Source organism: Papaver somniferum, unplaced genomic scaffold (assembly GCF_003573695.1).
Source record: "Papaver somniferum cultivar HN1 unplaced genomic scaffold, ASM357369v1 unplaced-scaffold_21, whole genome shotgun sequence".
NCBI lineage: Eukaryota > Viridiplantae > Streptophyta > Magnoliopsida > Ranunculales > Papaveraceae > Papaver > Papaver somniferum.
In genome coordinates, this window is record NW_020631041.1 from 11,708,386 (window position 1) to 11,733,593 (window position 25,208).

The 25,208-nt window shown below is 39.5% G+C and overlaps 3 protein-coding genes and 1 long non-coding RNA gene across 6 annotated transcripts; 2 read left to right on the plus strand and 2 right to left on the minus strand.

The window, feature by feature from the left end:
• Positions 1–219: 219 nt before the first annotated feature.
• On the minus strand, positions 220–738 carry LOC113339600. The gene has a single exon (XM_026584841.1). It carries the CDS (start codon positions 736–738, stop codon positions 220–222), a length of 519 nt encoding a protein of 172 aa, XP_026440626.1.
• Positions 739–4,319: 3,581 nt separating this feature from the next.
• LOC113339816 lies at positions 4,320–6,550 on the minus strand. Of its 3 annotated transcripts, XR_003355142.1 has the most exons (6): positions 6,289–6,550; positions 6,143–6,205; positions 5,522–5,616; positions 5,290–5,389; positions 4,893–5,026; positions 4,320–4,778 (listed from the first exon to the last, which is right to left on the minus strand). It is a non-coding gene; the product is annotated as an uncharacterized LOC113339816 (long non-coding RNA). The 3 variants fall into 3 exon arrangements; XR_003355143.1 differs by having other exon boundaries at positions 4,320–5,019; positions 6,289–6,549; XR_003355144.1 differs by having other exon boundaries at positions 4,320–5,026; positions 6,289–6,548.
• A 6,778-nt stretch (positions 6,551–13,328) lies between these two features.
• Positions 13,329–15,744, plus strand: LOC113340323 (pectinesterase-like). The gene is made up of 3 exons (XM_026585530.1): positions 13,329–14,100; positions 14,509–14,871; positions 14,964–15,744. Exons 1-3 carry the CDS (start codon positions 13,392–13,394, stop codon positions 15,653–15,655), a joined length of 1,764 nt encoding a protein of 587 aa, XP_026441315.1. The 5' UTR covers positions 13,329–13,391; the 3' UTR covers positions 15,656–15,744.
• Positions 15,745–16,097: 353 nt separating this feature from the next.
• LOC113340232 (pectinesterase-like) lies at positions 16,098–18,484 on the plus strand. Its single transcript, XM_026585441.1, has 3 exons — positions 16,098–17,172; positions 17,307–17,467; positions 17,602–18,484. Exons 1-3 carry the CDS (start codon positions 16,247–16,249, stop codon positions 18,294–18,296), a joined length of 1,782 nt encoding a protein of 593 aa, XP_026441226.1. The 5' UTR covers positions 16,098–16,246; the 3' UTR covers positions 18,297–18,484.
• Positions 18,485–25,208: the final 6,724 nt, after the last annotated feature.

Sequence of the window (25,208 nt, forward strand, 5' to 3'; positions counted from 1 at the left end):
TTGCACACTGCCGTCGCCCCGAGTACGAATTACCATTAGACGCAATTGTCACATTCCCTACCCCACGTGGATTTTTAAGGAAATAAATGACAGAATATCATACCTGTTGATACACCTCTCATGGGTGATATAGCTTCAGATGTTGGGTGTTCCACGGTCTCGGCTCGGGTGTTCCGTCTGGTTTCAATATCTTATACGCTCCTTCGCCGACTTTTTCCACTATAGTGTAGGGTCCGCCCCATCTTGCCGCCAACTTCCCACCCTTCTTATCTCGTTCATAACTGGTAGCTCCTTCAATACCAATTTTCCAAGTTGAAATTCTCTCGGTCGAACCCATTTGTTGTATTCACGTTGTAACCTCCTTTGGTAGTTCTCCATTTTTTGTAGGGCCATTTCTCTAGTTTCTTCTAAATCATCCAGCTTAGCCAAAATGAGGTATGTCGAGATGTTCCTTCTCCACGCCTTAGTCCTTGTAGTAGGTATCATTTCCTCAGTTGGGAGGATAGCTTCGGTCCCATATGTTAGCATGAAGGGTGATAAGCCTGTTGCGCCCCAGCGGGTGGTCCTATATTCCCATAGAACATTGTAGAGCTCCTCGCACCACTCGCCATATTCTCCATCCAACTTCTTCTTTAGGTTGTCGGCTATGGTTTTGTTTGTGATCTCGTCTTTCCCATTACTTTGCGGGTAAATAGGCGTAGCCTTGCTTTTGCGGATGTTATAGGTGTTAAACAACATGTCGATGTTCTTTCCTTGGAGTTTTTTTCCATTGTACGAGACAATTGCCGCCGGCACGCCAAAACGACAGATAATGTGCTCCCAGATGAAGCGAAAGACATCTTTATATCAAATGTTACTTAGAGGTGCCGCTTCCACCCATTTGGTGAAGTAGTCAATGGCCACGATCAAGTATTTTCCCTGCCCCGACCCGACGTGTAAGGGTCCCATGATATCGATCCTTCACTTGGCAAAGGGCCAGGGGCTGATTACCGAGTTCAAAGTTACTGCAGGTGCATGTATCTTTTTTCCAAATTTTTGGCATTCATCGCAGATTAATGCCATGTGTTTGCGTCATAATTCATGTATGGCCAGAAATATCCCATGGTCTTAGCTCGGGCTGCCAGACTTCGACCCGAGCTGTGATTCCCCGCCACAACATAATGTAGTTCATTCAGGATTGAGTCTCCTTCTTCTTTGCTTAGGCACTTCAATAGTAGTCCTAGGCAATGTAGTTAATATCGGATATCGGTTTATCTCGGCCAAGACCGATACATTGGTACGACTTTATATCGGGGATATTATAGTCAAATATCGGTTCCAAATTTAGAAACTATAATTTTATAGCTACCATCAATTTTATCAAAAAAACACAAGAGTAACTTCAATAACTTTAAAGTTGACTATCTAAAATGATAAATAAACAAGTTCTAACTAGAAACAGGAGAGTAACTTCAACAACTTAAAAGTTTACTGCCTAAAATGGTAACTAAACAAGGATATTACAGTCTTATTTTAAATCATACGAGCCACTATAGATATCATCATCTTCAGTAACTCCATTAGCTTCATCAAGTAATCCATAATCTGTGTCTAACATCAATTGATCATTATCATATCCATCATACTCAGAGTCGGTTGGGTAAGTAGACTTACTTCGAGAGCTACATGCACCTCTACTACCAACTGGTCGACTTTCTTCACCAAGAATATCTTGCAAATCATCCAAAGTTACATTATCACATTCTACCGCAAAGTCTTCCAAGTTCTGTGGATCCAACCATTCATCATTTTCATCATGCTCATCAAGAAAAATAGGATCACGAAATATCCCCGATATATCAGTCGATACGGCTAATATCGGACGATATTATCGCCAAGATATCGTATCGCCGATACAATGCCTATCCTACCGCTCCAAGGCCGATATCCGAAATATCCCCGATATGGACCACACTGTTCCTAGGTAGGATTTGCTATACAGAACACTGTCTCGTAGTTCGTATGCCGCTGCTTTGCTTTTAATTTTGTTGATCTCGGGCCGTCCTTTAGGCAATTCTCCCGTTTCCAAATATTGGTGAATGGGTTTACGCCAATCGCCGATCTCGTATTTATTAGCTGTAGTTACCGTTACATATGCTCTTGCGGCTACTGGCTCAGGGACGGATGGCATCATGATTCTCATGACTCTGATGCCCTCAATGCTTGAGTCCGTTAGCATAGAGGCGATATACGCCAGTGCATCTGACTTTCGGTTGTCTTTCCTACAAATATGTCGGAATTTGATGTTTGGTATTTGGCCGATATAGAATTGGGCGAGCTCCCAATACTTCTGTAACAATGGATCATGTATGGCATACTGCCCGGTGATCTTCCTAATGACTAGATGGGACTCACTGGTTAGTCTCACGTCGTGGATCCCCATTTCCACTATCATTCGTAAAGCATGTATCACGGCTTCGTACTCGGTGACATTGTTTGTTTCCTTAAACTCCAGCCTAAAAGAATGAACCATATTCTTCCCCTTTGGTGTGGTGAAGAATAACCCTAGGCCCAACCCATCTTTATTGGTCGACCCGTCGACGAAGACTTCCCATCATTTCGGGCTGCAGGTTTCAAGGACGTCGGAGGGGTCTTCTCGGTCTTCTTCCATGCCCGGGATATCTTCAACTTCTTCGTCATCGTCTACGGGGAAGTCTGCGAGAAAGTCGGACACTGCTTGTGCCTTTACTGTTGTTCTCATCTCCATTTAGAAATCCGTCCTGACCTTGCTGCATTGTCGAGCACTGATTCTATGGAGGACTTCGTAAGCACTCGAATTCTGTGGGTCTGGAAGTACGTTCGAAGTTTTTGTGTTGGAAATACTAGGGCTAGTATTAGTTGCTCAATTCTGGTGTAATTTCTCTCCACCGGGTTCATGGTTTTGCTTATGAAGTACACAGGCTTCTCCTCGGTCACCATAATCTTGACTAAAACTGCGTTTATGGCATAACCTGTTGCCCCGAGATATAGGGTAAGCACTTCATCGGGCTCGGGTCTTGTAAAACTGGTAGGATTGCGAGGTGTAGCTTAATCTTTTGAAATGCATCCTCACATTCCTCGCTCCATTTGGATTTTTCTCCCTTCTTTAACGTCCTGAAGAAATCCTTACATTTGTCTGAGGATCGTGAGATGAATCGCCCTAGTGCCGCCAAGTTTCCGTTCAGCCGTTGTACATCTTTGATTGTTACCGGGGACGACATATCCAACACAACCCTAATCTTTTGTGGATCGGCCTCTATACCTTTATCAGGGATTATGTATCCCAGAAACTTAATCGATGTAACCTAAAAGGTGCATTTGGCCAGGTGCGTCTTATGTTTTCTCATGGTTAGAAATATGTCCCTAAGATCGTCAATATGATTGTATGCTACCTTTCTTTTGACTAACATACCGTCCACATACACTTCGATGGTGTCATGTATTTTGTCCTCAAACATTTCCTCCACAAACCTTTGATAAGTGGCGCTGGCGTTCCTCAATCCGAATGGCATTTTGGTGTACCGATATATCCCCCTAGGTGTGAAGAAAGACGTATGTTCTTGATCCTCGGGTGCTAAGGGAATTTGATTATACCCTGAGTATCCATCCATCAGTTTTATCGCCTTGTACCCAACTATGGACTCTACCAATTGATCGATGCTAGGGAGGGGAAAACTGTCTTTCGGGCAGGCCTTGTTCAAGTCGCCGAAGTCGATGCAAATTCTGACCCCTCCGTTTCTTTTAGGGACTATCACCATATTAGGTATCCACTGGGGGTATTGAGCCTTCCGAATGATCCCTGTTATTTGTAGCTTCTTTAACTCGGCCTCTACCGCTGCCTGCCACTCTGGTGCTATTCTCCGCATTTTTTGTCGGATCGACCTGAATTTAGGATCTATCACTAGTCCAGAAGGCCCTATAAATAACGAATGAAGTCTGTTATAAAACATGATTTATCATGATTTTTGACTGTTATTCGAACCGTTATTTATTTGGTGTGACTTTTTATAAATAACGAATTGAGAATGTCACTAAGTACAACGAATAAAATGTGTGACTTTAAATCACGATCATAATCTGTTTTTTAAGTACCACGGTTATCGAATGTTATACTTAATAACAGTTGATGTCTGTCCTAACAGAGACATTTTCATCAAATGAAAATGCTCCGTCAGCATTCAGGCTGCTGATTCAGACAGTGGTATTCAGATCTGGCGTATTTGAAACTAATTGAATCTAAATCAAATCTTTCAACTAAATATTAAATGAAACGGTTTAAGTTGAACAAAACTAATTGGAAGTTAAGGATAAATTTAACATTATATTGATACTCAAAATAACATACAAAACATAGAATCTCTGACTACAAACTGAAAGATAAATTATATCAAGTATCAACCTAAAATTGCACGCTAAACATTAAAACTAAATTTCTGACTACTAATCTTGCCACTCTAATTTGGTAGCTCTCCTACAAGATTTACATAAGTTTTTGGCCACTTAATCATGTCGCCTCTTGCAACATCTCCAAGTACTTCTTCTCTATCGCATAACATAGCACCTGCATCCATAATTTTATCAAACATAGGAGCCTTTAAGATCATGACCTTCCTAATAAACACATTCTACAATGGGTAAATGCTTGATGTAGCCTTCTCAATATCCTTTCCGATCATCACTAGGATAAATTTTGCCACCAATTATTTATGATCACATGAAGAGGCCTGGTTTACCATTATTTCAACCATCTTGCGACAAATCTGACAAAACAATACAGATGCTACAATCATCAAATAATAAGAAAATGTTGAAATCCAAAGACATAACTTCACTTGTAGAATCTGGCTAGATTGAGCATAACAGGTTCTCTTGACCTGTTTGTCTCGCTTCATGGTGAATCTAATGCAGAACATCCTCAAGGTGAAGTTGTCTGTTGTCTTCAATCAATGTCTGCCACTTTCTTACAAGAGATATCAACTTATCTGTGGTAAAGTCCATTCCCTGAATACTAAACAATTATAAATATATGTATCAGATTCCATTCACTCAATTTTGTATCAATAAAAATCACACAAACTTGTGAACATCAAAAACACATCTAAGACTGTTGATCCAAGTACACTGACCCAGCTCAATCACTAATGCTCAGTGAAAAAAACCCAAAAAATGAAGTAAAAAAAAGCTTACAATGAGTTTCCAATTTCTTCACAATAGCAGGACTAGAAAACCAGAAAATTAGAAGATACTATTGAAATGAATTCACACATATACCTGATGCATGGACTTTCTTGCTCTCCTCAGCTGTACATGCAGTTTTACTACCCCGAACACAAGGAACAAGCATGCAACGATAACCTTCTGCTGAGAAATACTACAAACAACACCAAATGATATTTAAAATCTCCAACTCTAAATAAACCTAAAAGAAATTCATAATCACAACAAAATATCAACAACCAATTACTAATGGATAACTATATATAGAGAACTAAGAGATTATTACATTTAAGAGCTCCTGGAAGTCCTAAGGTGCATTTCCCAATTTTCATCATAACAACAAATCTGCTATCAAGGCTCCCTGTTTTTCGCTGCAAAAATCTACGAAAAAATCAAAACAAGAATATCAGTACATCAGATTACTCCACTAGTACTGAATCTACTGATACATACTTATTAAGTACTAAACTATGGATACATACTAGAACGCTTAATGCCTACTTCGAAACTTCTCCATGGTAACATCAAACACGTTTCCAAAACACTATTCCCCATCGTAAAACCACTTGAAATTACTACTACAATAAACCCTCTTGACTCCCTCTATCAAGGACTGAATTAGGATCCCTAACCACACACATAAAACCAAACCTAACACAGCAAGAACAACTTACAAGGAAAATAGTAGAAAAAACTCACTCATGCACAACTTTCATCCACCCAAGAAACCTCATAATTAAGAAGAATAATGGGAAACCTATACCAAAATTGAAACACTACTGTAAACAATTAAAATCAGTAAGTACCCAGATCCACATTTCTAAACCTTAAATAAGCAAAAACAGATAAATTACGGAAACCCTAAATTGAGAAATTGAAATCAGAAGATGCAATCATAGTTGTATACCTAAGAAGCAGTAACATCAAAATCATTCTCATCATTACCCAACCCATTGAAATAAGTTATTCACTGCAAAATCATCAAAATTCAAGATATTAGAAATGTGACAATCACAAACACATTAAATATTAGAAAATAGAAGAAGAAACTACCTAGAATATAGATTTGTTATGAGAGCATATTAATTTCGTTTACTGGGTTCTAGGGTTTATCTTCTCAAATCACGGATGAAGAATTAAGATCGATTTTTATTTTTTGATTGGACCTTATCTCGTTCGGCTTGTGAAATTGGTTGTCCGAGAAACAACAACGAGAGAAGAGAACGAGACACAGATGAGTTTGTTAGGGTTTGTTAAGAGATGAGTCTCTTAGGATTTTTGAGGCAAAGAGAAGGAGGAGAAACAGCGAAAAGAGCGAGGAGAAATAGAGATGGGACCATATTCGAGTCGGACTTGGGCCTTCTTTTTTTTCTTTTAACAGCACAGGCTGAAATCACCATATCGCAATGGTGAAGGGTTCATGGCATACAAAATTACCACGTTTGAAAGGACGTTTTTATTATGTAAAAGGGTGGGTCCAGTTATTTTCATGTTATATCACGGATTTTGTTTGTAAAATCATATCAACGTAATTAATCCATCATTTAAAAGCGTGATTTACAACTCATTCTGGACTAGTGTATCCTTAGGTGGCGTGAGCATACTTCCGGATCGATACCCTCCATGTCATGCATTTTCCAGGCGAACACATCCAGGTGTTCTTTTAAAAAAGCTATTAGTTGTTATGTTTGTTCGTCTGATAGTAAGGTTCCATTTTTTACTACCTTAGGTTCCTCCTCGGTCCCTAGGTTGATTTGTCGGGTAGTCTCTAAGGCCGAGAATTTGTGCTTTGATTCTTCGACCGACGTAGCTTCCTTTGATTGCTACAAAATTTCTTGCTTGTCTGTTTCGTAGGTCGCAATGGCCTGTGAGAGCACCTTCTCCAACTTTTCCGCTGCTTTAGTCTCTTTGGCTTTGTTATTTTCTCGGCGCTGTTTTGACCGTCTTTCCTCATTTTGTTGAATATCTAACTGCATGCACTTCCTTGCAGCCTGTGGGTCGCCTAGTACCTCCACAACCCCTCGGTTAGATGGGAACCTTCATTTCTGATGGTATGACGACGCCACACCTTTGATTCCCGCGATCCAAGGCCTTCCAAGGATAGCCTCATAAGGCGATACGACATCCACTATGCAGAAGGTGGTAAGTGTATCCAAGTATCCATGTCCGTCCGAGACTCTGAGAGTGACCTCCCCCTTTGACACGGTCACTGTACCGTTGAAGCCGTAGATCCGATATGTTGAGGGGATCAAAATATCATATGATAGCTCCATCCTCTTGAACGTGTCGTAAAATAGGACCTCGACTGAGCTCCCACTGTCCATCAGTATCCTTTTCACCCCCACCCCTCGATGAGTAAGGTACCTACTAAGGGATCTCCATGTGCTTGGCCATTCGATGGGACGTCCTTGGTCGAGAAGGTGATAGGTTGCATCATCCAGGGTTCCATAGGCAAGGTTTTAGCTACACTAAGAATCTCTTTTCCCGTCCGATCTCTCTTTTGGATTCTAGAAGTGATACTTCCCCCTAAGTCGAATCCTTGGGTCGCCGAGTGTGAAATGGTATTGCAGGTGAACTGAGTTCCTCGGTTGATCCTCACTTGATGCACGGGAGCATCGGGCTGCTGGGTCGATGTCGATGTTGTCTTGACAAAATGTCGTAAGTAGCCATCTCAGATCAAATGCTGGACAATGTCTTTTACCTCTCGGCAGTTATTGGTTGAGTGTCCTCAGTATTGGTGGTAATGACAGAACTCGGGATGGTTTCTTGTCTCGTCAAACTGGATTCCCCTAGTCTTTGGGTATCTGAGGTCGTTTCGCTTTTCCACTTCCTTGAATATTTCTTCCAATGGTGCATTCAGGGGCATGTACGTCTTTGGTTCGTGGCGAGGTTTCTTTCCTTTCTCGACCCATTCTTTCTTGCTCGAGCCTGTCTGTGGTTCCATCGGCCTTTTTTCTAATCGTTTTGGGTCTTCTCGAGGAGCAGGTTCCACCGACGCACTGGCTTCTTGTACTCCTCTATCCTGTGCTCCTTCTTGTATCTCTTCCAAGTCAATGTAATGATCTTGCATCTTCCTCATCTCCCTTAATGTATGCGGATTCTCAGTATACATTGCTATCCAAATAGGGTCAGATTTTCCTAAAGAATTTTCGAACCCGAAAATTTGTTGATCGACCGATACATTCCCGATATCGGTACACAACTTCCTCCATCTGTCCGTTAGAGATCTTAAGGGTTCCCTGAACCTTCGTGCCAGTGTAAACAGTTTGTTCACTCTTAGGCGAGAAACACTGTTATGCATGTATGTTTCGAGGAATGTTTCCACTAGAACGCCATAACTTCCAATAGAACTAATTTTTCGCCTCGCCTTCCAAACTGGCTGGGAAGAACTTACACATAACTACGTCGTAGTTCTTCCATTGTAATATGGACATGCTATACATATTGATGTGCTCTCCTGCGTCGCCGGTACCGTCAAACCTGGATGGGAAGGTTAGGAGTGTACACTTTGGAGGGAACGGTGCTCTTTCAAGTTCCTTGGTGAAGGGAGTTTTCTGTGCTTCACTAATCACCTCTGCCAACTTATCGTCCTCGCCACTTCCAACCAATTTCTTAACCATTTCCTCAAGTTAATTAAGCTTAGCCTCAGTCGCCCCCTCGGGTCTCCCAGTATGCACTTCTTCATCGGTCGAAGAATTCTAGGGTGGACCGTACCCGCTTCTGGTTCGGTTAGAGTCGGGTACACGTCCTCGGGCCAGGGACGGAGTGTGAGTTTGTCCTGATCGGGTGTGGATGCTCGAAGCTCCTCGGCTTGATGACCCTCGTGACCCAGATCTCTGATTCCGAAGTTGATAGTTTTCGTGCTCCAGCGCCAGGTTCCTTCTCTGTAATTCCCTCATCATATCTTCATGTCTCCTCTGATTGGACAAAATTGCCAGCAGTGTCGAGTCGGTGCTCTCGTGACTGGAATGCCCATTTCCTTGGTTTCTTACCATATTGGGTGGTCGCACTGGTGGTGCCACTGGAGGAGCTACGAGGGAGCGGTTGCGATTGGTGGGATGTATCGGGTGGTGTTACCCAATTCTAGGTGCACTCGCCTAAGCCTCTTGCCTTCTTGTTCCAAAGCCATCCGATATTTTGCACGTTGCCTAGCTCGTCTACGGTCTTCTTGCATCATTCGTTCTTCCTCGTCTTCCTCAGTGTCCTATGCAGTCATTCCATCTATGATCTCCCCTCGCCTCAGTTGACTCGGGTCGATCCTTAGTTCCCTCGGGGTGAGATCATCGTCTTGGCCTAAGTCGACTTCCTCATCAACAGTTACCATACCTCCACCTGGTGCCTGGAACTCTTCTTGTTGATGCTGTCGACTGTTCTGTTATCGAGAGTCTGTTACTCCTTCCTGCGCGCTAGTTCCTGTTACAGTTCGATTCCTCAGGATCCTGCCCGTTCCGGAAGAACTCTCCATCGTCTCGGGTATGATTGATATTCTTTAGCTCGCCCTTCCCTACCTACGCCATAAAATAGACAACGCCTCATTTTGGACTGTTTTTGAAAAATTTAAGGACGAAGTACAACAACTCTGAATTTCATAAAAGGAAAAAGTTCACCCAAGTACGATTCCTTTTTACTTCAACTTGCTGAACTGAGCAAAAAAGGTTGTTTTGACAAATAAGACAATCTTGTGAAGTACTGTTTTGTTACGTCCCTTTCGGTACTTTTAGTATGCATTAATCATCATTTGTCCTAACATTCTTTATGCCAGAAATCATTAATTATCCGTGTTCGGTCGGAAAATTTCTTTCTTGACTAAGATTTGTGGTGATGATCTCCGTCAATCGATTTATCGGTGTCTCAACAACACAAGTTGTCCAAATGAGTTTTATCTTCCTTTTGGGTTTGTGATGATGTTGTAGGGCTCTTGTGACGGGGTTAAGATGAGACTATTGTCAAAGTGCTCATCGTACCCCTTATAGCCATAGATTTGGAAAACCCTAACTCAATGATTTCGAGCTAATTTTGCTGCTGCTACTGTTATGATGAAGTAACCCATGACGTAACATGACCAACGAGATGGAGTTTTTTCTAGATTCTACCAAGCAGTAAAGATGATTCTTTTCGGAGTTTCAAATCTTTCTAACCACTTGATTTATTCAAAAAAGAAAACACAACCGATCAAAACTTAAATCTGAACTCTTAATCAAAACTATTTCAAGGGTTTTGACGTATAGAGAAAGTTTTCAAAAAACATACATCACAAGCTTTTTTGACTCGAAATCGTAAGATAAAGAAAAGTTTGATTAATATGCAACGAGAATCTTGTTTTACGAGAGCAAAACATCTCTGACTATTGACGGTATTTTGTGAGTCTAAATCAGAACTTTACAAAATTGACGAAAGTTAGATGAAAATGAAAGTAACAAAACCGAGTCTCGAAAAAGAAAGAAAAACAAGAACAAAAAGCTTTTAAAGACTCATCTATCAACTCATATTTCTCAACCATAAGAGTCTTTCACTGAACGTCAACTAACATCAAAAGATGTTTTTAGGAGCTTTTGAATCTCTCTTTAATGGCTTTGATGCAAGGTATCAAAAGTTGTTACACGGTCTCCTTAGTCGGCGTCCGAATGTAGATGCGGAAAACCCTACAATTACATCCGAAGATAAGCATACACACTCATAATGAAGTAAAAAAATAAGAGAAGCACAAGAACACAAGATATATGTGGTTCGGTATGATTACCTACGTCCACGTGGGTAAAGGGATGATCTTATTACTTGATTCAAGGTTACAAAGGACGTCTCTTCTTACAAACTCTCAAGTCTCACTCTTAAGCTTTTGGTGTTCTCTCTTCCCTCACTGATTACTTACCTCTCAACTCTCTACATGGCCCTCTATTTATAACCCTGAGCGATGATACATCTAAGTTACAGTGTAAGCTGTGGTGCATCCATCTTGATGTTCTTATCGGGTTAGGAATAGGATTTATCCCGAGGTTCTGAGCCGAGCCTATCAATACTTCCTCCCGATGTTCCCTTGCCCGACATTGTCTGCTTAATGAATAGTGTCGATGTCGCCCTTGATATATTTAGCCGAGTCTTACTTTGACCAGATTCTTCTTCTCTCTTCAATCACTTTGTCAGTACATTTATTGCTCTTATACTCGATGGCCATCTCTTCATTCACCTCCGACCTTTACACGTATTGCCTTCGCGATCCATCTGCTATCGACGCTTCACTACTTAGGATTGCTCCACTTGGACTCGTGAATTATTTACACCTACACAGACCTAGTTATAAAGAATATTTTGTTTTATGTGGGTTTTTGTAACCCCATTAATTTGGGCGCTCTTGGATGGACAGAAGATGAAAAAGAAGAGGGAGGGGAAGTCTCTACGACACTAAACAGTAGGGTTCAATCATGTCTGTATATAACGCGTCTACTGCGACACTGCTACGTACCCCCACTCGTTCCCCCACCATTCTCCCCCGCAATGTGGCATTTTTTTTATTGGTGATGGAGCAACCAGGGGTCCATTGGTGTTGGATGAGCCACTAATGTGATGACATGTCGCGGGGGCAAAGTTGGGGGCAAGGCCGTATAAAGCATTTTCGCGTCTACTGTGAGGATTGTTACATTCCACACATGCAAATGTATGACTTCAGCTCTGCACATTCTGTCCTTGGTTCACTAGTGATGACTTTGTGCAGCTCTTTGATCAAGTTAGGCAGCAGATTTTGAGATCTTTAGGATGCGACCAAACTGAATTATATCGATGTAGTGGCCCAACCCTTCTAATAATATCCCATTGAATGTGCTGCATCATTTGACTTGCTAAACATTAGTAGGACACAGTTTGCTTTGCTAGCTAGAATCTAAAATTTAGAAGTTGAATTTTATTTCTTGCAAATAATTATTTTGACCAAATTACCAAGTCATTATTACGTTTACGTACTACAAACAAACTGTATATATCCAATGCAAATTGGCAATGGCGTGTGGACCGGTGGAGGTATGGATCCAATTTGACTTATATTTTTGTAACACTGTTTATACTTGCAAGTCGTTGTCTACTAATGAACACTCTTCCGACAACTATTCGGTGAATGAATGCCTGTGGTGTGTACGTCGAATTTGGATTAATATTTGCATGATTGTACAATAAACAAGATAATGGTACTAAATTTGAATGAGTGGAAAATATCATGGTTAGATATCCAAGGGTTGTTCGTCGAAAATGGTGTCCACAATCCCATGGTTTTCGTGTAAGATTAGTCTCAACTGCCCAAAAATAGTTCACAGCAGCTCTCTCCGAATTTTCCCAGTGCGTGTTCCAAAGAATTATTGATTTTGTTACTTTGTAGAAGAAACCTAAATATAGCAATAGCTAGCCATCTAGGTATATAGGTTGCTTGATCTAGGTGATGACATTTATATATAGCTGGCTTGCTGGCCTGCATATGAATTACACTGAAGGTAGTAAGATTAGGTATATATCAATTCCAACTACAGACACCTACATGAAACAAAACACGATATTCACTCTCTTGTCAAGATAGAAAACTACAAACAAGAGAAAAGAAAATGTTAAAAGCAGTGAGCTGTAAATTTTCACCGGAGGTCAAAAGTGTGTGAGCAATAGACTTGTAAAATATAGGTCTTATAAAATATTTGGATATTAAAAAAGTATCTAGAGGAATCTTGGTTATTTGAACCGTAATCATATTTTACATGTCTTATAGATCCAGGAATTCAAATCTAGAGCCTATTTAACCAAAAAACTGAATTTTTACTAGGCTAGATAGATATTTATTGTGATACCAAAGAATGGAACTGTGAAAGCTTAATAGTGGTTGTTTGATTTTGTCATGTGCCATAACAGCCACCATATGCATATGAAAGCCATTGATGAGGATTTGGTTAGATGCACATTTTAGTCAAAGGTAGATGAAATCATGGTAATTAATTTGCTGACATATTTTCAACCACCACCGTTTATATCCCACGCGCTTCCACTAGATCTATTGCCCATCTCCAATGCACCATACCACCACATTCTCTCTATATATAGATTTGCTCATCATTTACATTAATCTCATACTCCATTAAACCAATAGGCATAACATAATCCCGCCACCACCACCACATTATACGGCAATGCCCTCTATATTTTTTCTATCTCTTCTTCTAATAACCAATGCAATACTATTCATACCTTCAACTGCTTTTAACTCTTCACCACCACCCCCACCACCACAATCACGTACCTTAGCATGCAAATCAACACCCTACCCTAAACTCTGCCGTTCCATCCTGTCAACCATCCATTCCTCGCCCTCCTCTGATTCTTACGAAAACTATGGTAAATTCTCAGTCAAGGAATGTAAGAAACAAGCTAGGAGAACATCTAATCTCATAAACCAGTTTCTGAATTCATCAAAGAAGAAACGGTCCAAGTATATGACTCAAGCTGAGTCAAGAGCGCTGAACGATTGTAGCCAACTCTCTGAACTCAGTGTTGATTACTTGGATACTATATCAAACGAGTTAAACTCAGCCGAGTCACCATTATCTTTAGCGCTTGTTGACCGAGTTCAATCACTTTTAAGTGCTATAATCACTAACCAGCAGACATGTTTAGACGGTCTTAAAGATTCTGGAAGCACCATTCCCAGTGTGTTAAATGTACCATTCTCCAATACAACCGAGTTGTATAGCGTTTCACTTGGGTTGGTGAGTCACGCATTGAGTCTGACTCGTAAACGTAAAAGAAAACCAGGGAAAGTCCCAGCAGCAGACCGGTTCACCACCAACGCCGACGTAGACTCTGGATGGGGAGCCGGCATGTTCCATTCTGATTCCTCAGGTAATGAACGTAATTTTATCCACAATGTTGCGCAAGCTAGTTGTGCAAATAACGACATAGCCTAAACACGCCAGACTCATTTCTTTTGTAGCTTTGCCACCACCAGCTGCATACTTAGGATCATCACTAGTGTGGCTTTTGCTCATTATAGCACCGATATTTCCCTATCTGTGACCTATGAATATCTAACCACTCTTGCCTTAGGGGGTATACTGACCTTAACTTTAGACCCCACAAGACAGCTTTCTCTGGATGATGCCAATAATTCTAGTACTGAGATTTAACTTCTCATAATGAGCTTCAGAGACGATGCCAGTCTCTTTTAATATGGCCATGTGGTTGGGAGCCAAGCATATTAAATAATGAGTGTAATAAATTCACTAACTTGGATGTGTTGTTATTCATCAGAACCAAAATGGATTGAGAAGATGAAGAGAATGAGAAAAACCAAGGGCAACAGGAAATTAACAGAAGGTGGCGGGACGCAAGTAAGTGAGGATATTACTGTTACTGTTGCAAAAGATGGATCGGGGAATTTTACGACGATAAGTGATGCTATTTCCTTTGCACCAAATAATACTAAGAATATTGTTGACGGAGATGGGTATTTTGTGGTTTATATCACTGAAGGGATTTATGAAGATGAGTATGTTGTTATTCCCAAGTATAAGAAGTACATTGTGTTAATCGGAGACGGTATTAATAAGACCGTTATCACTGGAAATCGAAGCGTTATTGATGGTTGGACCACTTTCAGCTCAGCTACATTTGGTAAGTGCACATCATCTGTTGATTCCTGTCCGGGGACCGTATGGGGTGGTTATTGAATTTTTTCTAACTTTAAAAGTTTGATTTTATTGTAGCTGTTTCGGGGGAGGGATTTGTGGCCATGGACATAACATTCAGAAACACAGCAGGGCCAGAGAAACACCAAGCTGTGGCAGTCAGAAGCAATGCTGATCTCTCCACGTTCTACCGTTGCAGCTTCGAAGGATACCAAGACACTCTCTACATTCATTCTCTTCGACAATTTTTCAGGGAATGCGACGTGTATGGCACAGTTGATTTCATCTTTGGCAACTCTGCATCAGTCTTCCAAAATTGCAACTTAATTGCTAGGAAACCAATGCCAAGGCAGAAAAATGCAATCACGGCTCAAGGCAGGACAGACCCAAATCAGAACACAGGCATTTCAATCCATAATTGTACGATTACAGCTAGTCCTGAGTTAGCAGCTGACTTAAGCTCAACCAGGACATTTTTGGGTAGACCTTGGAAGGAATACTCGAGGACGGTATTCATGCAGTCGTACATTGATAACGTTATCGATCCAGTTGGATGGTTGGAATGGAACGGAACAGTTGGATTGAGTACACTTTATTACGGTGAATTCGAAAATCATGGAGAAGGAGCTAATACTAGTATGAGAGTACAATGGCCTGGTTATAAGTTGATGAATACTGATCAGGCTGTGAATTTTACTGTCTATAATTTTACCTTGGGAGATACATGGATACCTTCAACAAATATACCATTCTCTAACGGTTTATTGTAATCAAAATATAAGATTTTCTCTCTAATTTGGATAATTGTAATTTAACATGCATTAATCTCATGAAATGAATGATAATCCATTCTTTTCTAGTCGTGCATATTTTTAAAGGGCATATACAACCTCCAGTTAATCTGGATCTGATCGTAGCCGTCATCAAGAACAGACACTACCAAATGCATCACTTGCCATTTCTCTTTCAGTTCAGTTCCGAAGAAAGCGAAATTTGGAAGAGAATTATAAGGGCATGTCATGTCATGTGCATGAAAAAATACTTGTGAGGCCAAGAAAGAACTTGCTATTGTTAGAAAAACAACTAATCTTTATTAATTACCCTCTCACAAAAAATAGACAAGATTTCCCTCCAAAAGCGGTTAATATACGGTTAAGAATCCTTTTGTCATCCGTTGATTTCATTCAACAAATAACTAACTTTTAAAAAATTGAAGAAAGTTTGTCCAAGTATCAATCTCCTTTCATAAGAAAGAGGCAGAAATAAGATTGAAGAAAATAGACGAGAAAACGTGATTTCTCTCTGCCTTAGCTTAAAAATCTAAGGCAGCAGAGAGAAATCCCTCTGCATCATCTGAAAAGATGGCCTTCCAAGACTTTGGTGATTTGTCGGAGCGCCGAAGACGAGAGAAGCAACAAAGGCTGAAACAGAAGATTACAGTTGCGGTAATCTCAGTTTTAGTTCTTATTCTCATTATAGCATCTTGTGTTGTAGCCATTGTTTATCGATCCGGACATAACACGAAAAAGCAAGAAACTGCTGGAACCACAAAACAGGTTACCCATTCCACAAATCGGATCAAAATGATATGCGATGCAACCGATTTCAAACAAACATGTGAAAGTAAGCTAGGTAACATAATGAGTTCAAATTCTACTAACCATCCTAAGGATCTTCTCAAAGCTGCAATCTTTGCTATCATTGATGAGCTCGAAACTTCTTTTCTCAACGTGTCTTCGAAATTTAAAACGGATAATCCTGACGAGAGTAAGGCGCTCGAAGATTGCCATGTTCTTCTAGGAGATGCAATTGAAGAGTTGGATGCTTCCGCGGATCACGTTGGTGGTGACGATATTGAAAAGCTCCCACAAAGAACCCATGACTTAGATAATTGGCTAAGTGCTGTCATGTCTTACCAAGAGACGTGCATTGACGGATTCCCGGACGGGAAATTGAAATCCGATATACAAAAGGCATTTAAAACAGCAAAAGAATTGACTAGTAATTCTCTAGCCATTGTCTCGGAGATGACCACAATTCTATCAGCTCTTCAAGTACCAGGGATTACACATCGTCGCCTTCTAGGGAAAGAAGAAGATGATGAACTTTCTACTATTGTAAAAGATAAACGTCCTAATTGGATGTCCCATGAAGACCGTAGAGCTCTACAACAGGCTCCTGGTACTGCCGACTTGAAGCCTAACGTTGTTGTCGCTAAGGATGGCAGCGGAGCATTTAAGACCATTAGTGAGGCCTTGGCTGCCATGCCTGCTAAATACACCGGAAGGTATGTTATTCTCGATGTGATCATTTTAATCGGTGATTCGGTATTAGATTTTTCAGAGAGCCTTGTCGTATCATAATCCAAGCTTTGTGTTTGTGCTCAATGCCTTTCTTTTCTTCTTGTTTCTTGGAAATCAGATACATCATTTACGTGAAGACTGGGGTTTACGACGAGACGGTAACCGTGGGAAAGAAGATGGTGAATGTTACCATGTATGGAGATGGACCAGAGAAAACCGTTGTCACGGGGAGCAAAAATTTTGTTGATGGTGTTCGTACATTCCAAACGGCAACTTTCGGTAAGTTCCTGGATTACTTGATCGAAATCTCCAGAAAAAATGTCTCATTGTGCCGTAAAAATAAACATATATAGCTTTGATTGTTTTTTCAAATTGCAATTTATAACTTGTTTCTGTTGCTTTCCTCTTTGCAGTTGCTCTAGGGGACGGTTTCATGGCCCGAGACATGTGTTTCAAGAACACCGCTGGTCCCGAAAAACACCAAGCTGTGGCGCTAAGAGTCCAATCCGATCGTTCAGTGTTCTACAACTGCCGAATTGATGGTTACCAAGATACACTATACACTCAAACCCATCGTCAGTTCTACACAAATTGTACAGTTTTGGGCACAATCGATTTCATTTTTGGTGATGCATCTGCAATCATACAAGACTCCACGCTCATTGTTAGAAGGCCATTAGATAACCAGCAAAACTCTGTCACAGCCCAAGGAAGAGCTGATAAGCGTGAAACCACCGGACTAGTTATACAAAATTGTATTATTAAGGCAAATTATGCATTGTTGCCTGTAAAGTTTAAGATTAAGAGCTACCTTGGTAGGCCATGGAAGGAGTACTCGCGAACAATTATCATGGAATCGATGATTGGAAACCTTATAGCACCAGAAGGATGGATGCCATGGCAAGGTGACTTCGCACTGAAGACATTAAATTATGTAGAATACTCAAATAAAGGGCCAGGTGCAGCAACCGGGGCTAGGGTGAAATGGCCTGGTTATAAGAGTAGCATGACTAAAGATGAAGCCATGAAATATACAGTTGAGCCCTTCCTTGGAGATTGGGTGAAGCCTACAGGAGTTCCTGTTCAAATCGGATTGTACGACAAATAAATGAACGATTTTTTAAAAAAAAATGGTATTTATGCCTGCACAGACATGTTATAAACTACTTGTAAAAATACAGCCCTTCCTGTTCAAATCGGATTGAGAAATAGACTCCGTTACTTCTTGTTGTATTGTTCTTGTTGTTGTTGTTTGTTCTGATTTTATCATCAAGAATTTTGCTTACTTTGTTTTGATGACTGAGTATAGAAAACACATACGAATTCTTAAAACCTTCAATGCAATTTAGTGTATGCTACATATTCTTGATCTGCAATATACACATTGGCACAAAATGTATAGTAAAAGAAATGTCGAGTACGTGACAGTTGTGGAAGGCCACAAAATCACGTAATCCTCAAGATATTGCACCATTAATGCATTCATCTGTATATATATTTCTAACGCAATATTGCAATTTTTGGTTTTGCAAAAGAAACAATTCGAGAAGGCTGCCCACTTAAAACTGTTCCCGTTTCTTAACTAATTTGGACACAAAGATATGGCCAAGAGATCTGTATCAGTTGGCTGGAAGAATTCCACTTGCGTGTATTGTTGGTATTTCTCATTCCAAAACATATATTCAAACAAATTTCGCTATGAAGTTTTAGATAACCAAATTAACTAAAAATGTGCAACCGCGTTAAGAAAACACAAAATTGGTTAAAAAGACCAAAATCAACAATTCCTGGGTAAAATAGACAGTTAGATTTTGATATTGTTTAAATGGACAAAAATATAAAAATAGGCAGGTACATCGTGCCAATTTTCAAGTATTTTTTCTTATTTTTAATTTACACAGGATTTATCCAGTTTCATCCTTCCTATTTTTTAAATTTAAGCTAGGATGAAACTTTCATTCTTACTATTTTTTTTTTTGGTCATTTCACCCAAACCATTTTTTACTCGTCCATTTGAACCGTGATTTAAAAATATTTGGACAAATGACCCATTTTCTGTTAAAAAAAATGTAATTTTTTTTCTTGAAAGTAGGATCCTTGAGGATGATGAGTTAAAACTATCTCAATATTCAGTTGCTTTTTTTTTGTTACACTCCTATAAAAAAAAAAATTAACGCATTCTACAATTTGTAATTTTGCTATCTCCTGGTTTCAATTTTAATCGATTCAAGCACTCGGATGTCCCTTTTAAACTTGTTTGGTTGTAGGTCATTTCAGCAATGAGTCTTTGAACATGTGATTGGTAGGCCATCATGGACATACATACACATAAAATGGCCCTCTTTAGCTGTCTATATCGCTCATCCGCTGCTACACAGTAACATCCTATGAACAGATAAGAAATGACGCGGTTGGGGAGACATTCTGGAAAGCGTAAGCGCGTATATGGGAAGAAAATGAGCAGAAAACAACTGCATGAAGTAGGGCTCTAATTTGTGATTTGTCGCTTCAACAGTACAGCTATACAATTATCGTCATTTGATGTTTTCATTGAAAGCAAAGGACAACGAACCTTATCATCACCATACAAAAACCTGGCTAGCTAGCTGGGACCAGATGACAAACCAACAAAATATACATGTACTAAAAAAAAAAAACAAAGTGCATATGTTGGACACTTCAATGGTGTTGTGACTGATGAAGGAATGGTCGACTAGAGAAAGTTAAAGCACACATGTTGGTGAGACTTATTGTTGTTCCCTACCCTATCTAATTTTGTGTCTCATCACTCATGCCATGGCCATGTTCACTATCTTTAGGTACTTAGAGCGACTGCAATGGTACGACTAAACTCAAAGATCAAAGACCAAAAAAAAAGACTAAATATGAGTTTAATCTGTATTGTGACGTTATGGGGAGAAGACCAAATTTGGTCGCGCGTAAAACAATTTTACGCATGAAGACGGGCGGAAGTATTAGTTACGTTTCATTTCTGCGAGGAATTATAAATTACGTTTCAAACGGGCGTAAATATAAATCACGTCTGTTATCGAGCGTAAATATAAATTACGTTTCGTATGGGGCGGAATCTTAAATTCCGCCCGATTATCAGACGGATTCCAAATGACCGCTCGAAAAAACGTAAAAATAAATTCCGCCCGAGTTAAACACGGTCACACAGCACGTGTGAGATCAGACGGGCGAACATCTGGTGTCCGCGTGATGAATTGTACGGACGGACATCTGCTGTCCGCGTGATGAATTTGTCAGGCGTAAAATATTTTTACGCCTGAGACGGGCGTATCCAAAATTTCCTCCCATTAGGTTTTCATTAGGGCGTACTCTTCCCCTGTCCGTTGGATGAAATCGGGCGTACTCTTAAGCAACCGCCCCTTCCACAAATACCGCCTCTCCTTACCAACCACAACCCATCTCTTCTACACGAGCCTTCTTCTTCTCAGTTCATATTCTTTCACAGTTCATATTCTTCTTCTCTTCACCGCCCCTCTTCAGTTCATATTCTTCTTCTCCATTCCCATCTACCAACCGCACAAAAACCCTAAAAACTCCACAAAAACCCTAAAAACTCTATTATAAGGTATGTATTTTTTACTTTCTTTATTCAATTTGTGTAATAATAATATCATGTATTGTATTTTTTGTTCGAATTTATTTAGGGTTTTTACGTTGAAAATTGAATCAGACTTTATTACTAATTGGATATTCATATTGGGTTAATCAAATCTTATTAAAATTGGGTTAATCACATCTTAATCCAATAGTATGTTAATGTTAATGTTATTACTTTTGTTACTTTTTCGGAATTTAATTTAATTTTTAGTTTTATTTAATAGTTATAAATATTAATAATTGGATAATTATTTTTTGTTAATTTAGTTACGTGATTTAATTTAATATATTTTTTTGTTAATTTAATTTCGTAATTTAATTTATTTTTTTTTAATTATAAATAGTTATAAATATAGTTAATTGGATAATTATTTTTGTTAATTTAGTTACGTGATTTAATTTAATTTATCTTTTTGTTAATTTAGTTTCGTAATTTAATTGAATTTTTTGTTAATTATAAATAGTTATAAATATAGTTAATTGGATAATTATTTTTTTGGTTAAATTTATGTTTATGGAATTTTATGATGTTGAAATTTTGTTCGGTTAAATTTATGTCTATTATGGTTCGTGGATTGGTCTTTTAATTATGAAATTGTATTTAACATGTTTGTGCGTAGAATGAACAAGTTTATATCGAGGTTTAGTGGTCGCCAAAAGACCAACAAGAGACAAAAATATACCGAAGCTGATTACAACTTAATCTCTACCGGTCAAATTGACGAGGTCGATGTTCCCGGGTTAGGGAGGTTTCCTATAGTGGAAGATGATAAGCCGCACGCTACTGAAGACATTACATTTTCAGACGCACCAACATTTAAGTTTAAACATCGTGGATGTCTGGCATCGGTAATTATATAAATTTATTTCAATACATTGTCCTAGAGTTAAATATTTGATTGAAAAAGCGGGGTGGGAAAAATTGTTGAACATAGAGTGTAGCGTACCCAACATGCCGTTGTTGATTATATTGTTGAGAGGTTTTGGGATACAACCAACACGTTCCATTTTCCATTTGGTGAGATGGGGTTCACGCCATTAGATTGGGTCATGTTAACTGGACTGAGTATCGGTGATGGTTATGTAGTTCCGTATGATTCGAGCCTATACCAATTTGACTATGTCCGTGAGAAGATTTTTCCGGATATCACACAGGGAACAAGAGGCGCGTCGTGGATATCAAACTCAATTACAATTACATATTTAAGCTCATACTTCAAAGAAGATAAGTTGGTGGCGGCTAATGAAGATTCTCTCTCGCCCATAGAATAGCAATTGCCTTTTTTATGTATGTTTTGGGTCAATTTTTCTTTCCTAATGCAAAGAACTATATTGATGCTGGATGGTTAGCTGCTTTCGAAGAAATTGATAAAATACAAGACCTTGACTGGGGCGGTAGTGCCTTTTCGAGATTGTATGCAGGTCTCCGACAAGCTTGTAGGAAACAACAGAAGGCACTAAGCGGGCCCTTCCAAATATTAGAGGTATTTTGGTAATCGATTTTATTTTAATTTTCAACGTAAAGTATATTTTCATTTAAGTTTATTTCCTTGGATATATTAATTTGATTCATTAATTTTATGGACTAGTTTTGGGGGTATGAATACCTAGGCATATGTCGACCAGACATCTCAATGACCGGTAATGAACAGAAATGGCCTGTAATTTCCAGATGGAATGGAAGGAGGTGTCAGAATGATATTATTCGTTGTAGGATTTTACTGAATCAGCTGACGATTGACCAAGTGACATGGCACCCATGGGAATCATACACCGACGTCCTCAGTTCTGAGATGGGAAAGTCTGCTAGGAAGCTGTCGGACTCGAGATGGATATTTTCTTGGAATGGCGTTGTGAGTTAGACATGATTTTTTATATTATATCATTAATATTAATCGTCAATAACATAGTTTTTTATTTTTCGTTATTTATCTAATTAATAACGTACTCACTACAATTATATTCCCTTTTTGGTTATACAGCATAATGTTTAAGGAGAAAGATGTTGGAGGCAAAACCATCCCTCGTTTGCTGTTCCCATGAAACTACATGTAATTATTGGGCATTTGGGTGATGACCAAGCAAAACTCCTGCTAGCGGACGGTTTTGTTGATGCAACCGAGGTGGTGCAAGTTGTGCAGTATGAAGTATATTTAGAGTATTGGAAAAAGGTTACTAATTTCAGAAAATATGTGACACATCCTGATTGGGAGGTCCAAACATTTGGGTACAGCGGTGACTTCTATTCTACCGAACTTGGAAAACCAGATGAACATGTTCTTATTCCACCGCAACAACAATTATCGCCCGTAAGTGTTCGTTCAACTTTACATTGCTAATTCCAAAAAAAAAAAATCTCATCTATCTCATTTTTTCATGACAGGGCGATAGTTATGCATTATTCCAAGAATATGCTGATTTTACTAAACAATTTCGAGATTTTACATTACGAGAAACGAAAGATAGGATGGAGTGTCTATTAGCGAAAGATGAACTTATAGGAAACCAGAATAATAAGATCACGGAATTGGAGTATCAACTGTCTCTTTTCCGAACGCCACACACCATCCAACCTTCCATTGGATTCGGCGCCTTTTCCCCCACATTGCCACCACAAGTGTGGAGTTCTATGAGTCAAGGATCATCTTCAACGTCCTCGGTCAGGCCCATTCCGAGAACGGCTTTTATCCCACCGCGATCGGCGCCTCCGGATACGGGAAATGTTTAGCCTGTGATGACTATTTATATGGTTTAGCTTTGAATTTATTATGTTATTTATCTTTGTTATGTGTAGTCATACTAGACATTTATTATGTTATTTATCTTTGTTATGTGTAGTCAGCGAGTAGTCATTTCAATACTCAATCAAATTTCTATCAAATTTCAGCGAGTGGTTATTTGAATCCTTTATCAAATTTCAGCGAGTAGTCATTTCAATAGGCAATCAAATTTCAGCGAGTAGTCATTTCAATAGGCAATCAAATTTCAGCGAGTAGTCAGTTCAATACTTTATCAAATTTCTATCAAATTTCAGCGAGTAGTTATTTGAATACTTTATCAAATTTCACCGACTAGTCATTTCAATACGACAAACACCTCACTGACAAACAGTTTACAAAATTTGTCAAATACTTTATTATTTTATTTATTAATCCTGATGGAAAATGGAAGCATGTGATCTCCGTCACTCACTCTATAAATACCAACACACCTCTTTTTACAATCACACACTTATTCTGATTCGGATAGAATATGGAAGCATATGAGAATACCGCTCACTATTGTTCTTCTGTTTCATCTTCTTCTTCTTCTTCTAATAGTAGTTTTTATTCCTCGGATGATGATTCAATAGCAATTATGCAAAATAACATGGCCGTTAGTATGGGAGTCCTTGTTACCAATTCTAAATGGCCTCAAACTCGTATCAAAATACCAAGAGATCGTGAGACTGGTGCTGAACTTCTGTGGAACGACTATTTTTCTCCCCAACCAACCACCTAATGTTTTTCGCAGAAGATTCAGGATGCGTCGACAATTGTTTAACAGAATAGTGGAAGGTGTTACAGCCGAAGACAGATATTTTGTGCAAAGGCCCGATGCGTGTGGAGTTTTAGGATTAAACCCTCATCAAAAAGTAACTGCAGCGGTGCGAATGTTAGCTTATGGATGTGCGGCAGATGCAATAGACGAGTACTTACGCATAGGCGAAACCACGGTGTTGGAAGCAACTCGGAGGTTCTGCAAGTCGATTGTCAATGTGTATGGGAAAGAATATTTGCGTGAACCTACGGCTGGTGATGTTGAGTTGTTGCTCAACCAAAACAAAGATAGAGGATTTCCAGGGATGATAGGTAGCCTAGATTGCATGCATTGGAAATGGGATAAATGTCCATCTGCCGAATCAGGGGCTTACACCGCGTATAAAGGGAGCGAAAGTATCGTGTTGGAGGCGGTGGTGTCGTATGATCTATGGTTTTGGCATGCATTTTTTGGTATGCCAGGCTCTAACAACGATATTAATGTGATGAACCGTTCATATGTTTTTCGAAGTCTGGTCACGGGAAAAGCACCACCGGTGAACTATGTGGTAAACGGTCATTCTTATGACATGCCGTATTATCTAGGTGATGGAATATATCCAGAAATTGCTACTATTATTATGGCGTTTAAACATCCGCTTGGTAGGAAAAAAGAGATATTTTCAGCGATGCAAGAGGGTGCAAGAAAAGACGTAGAGCGGGGATTTGGTGTACTTCAACAACAGTTTGGAATCATCAAACAACCTGCTAGAATGTGGAATCCAGATGTGCTTGCCTATATCATGAAAACGTGTATTATCTTACATAATATGATAGTCGAGGATGAGCGTCTACCCGGTGAATGGCCACAT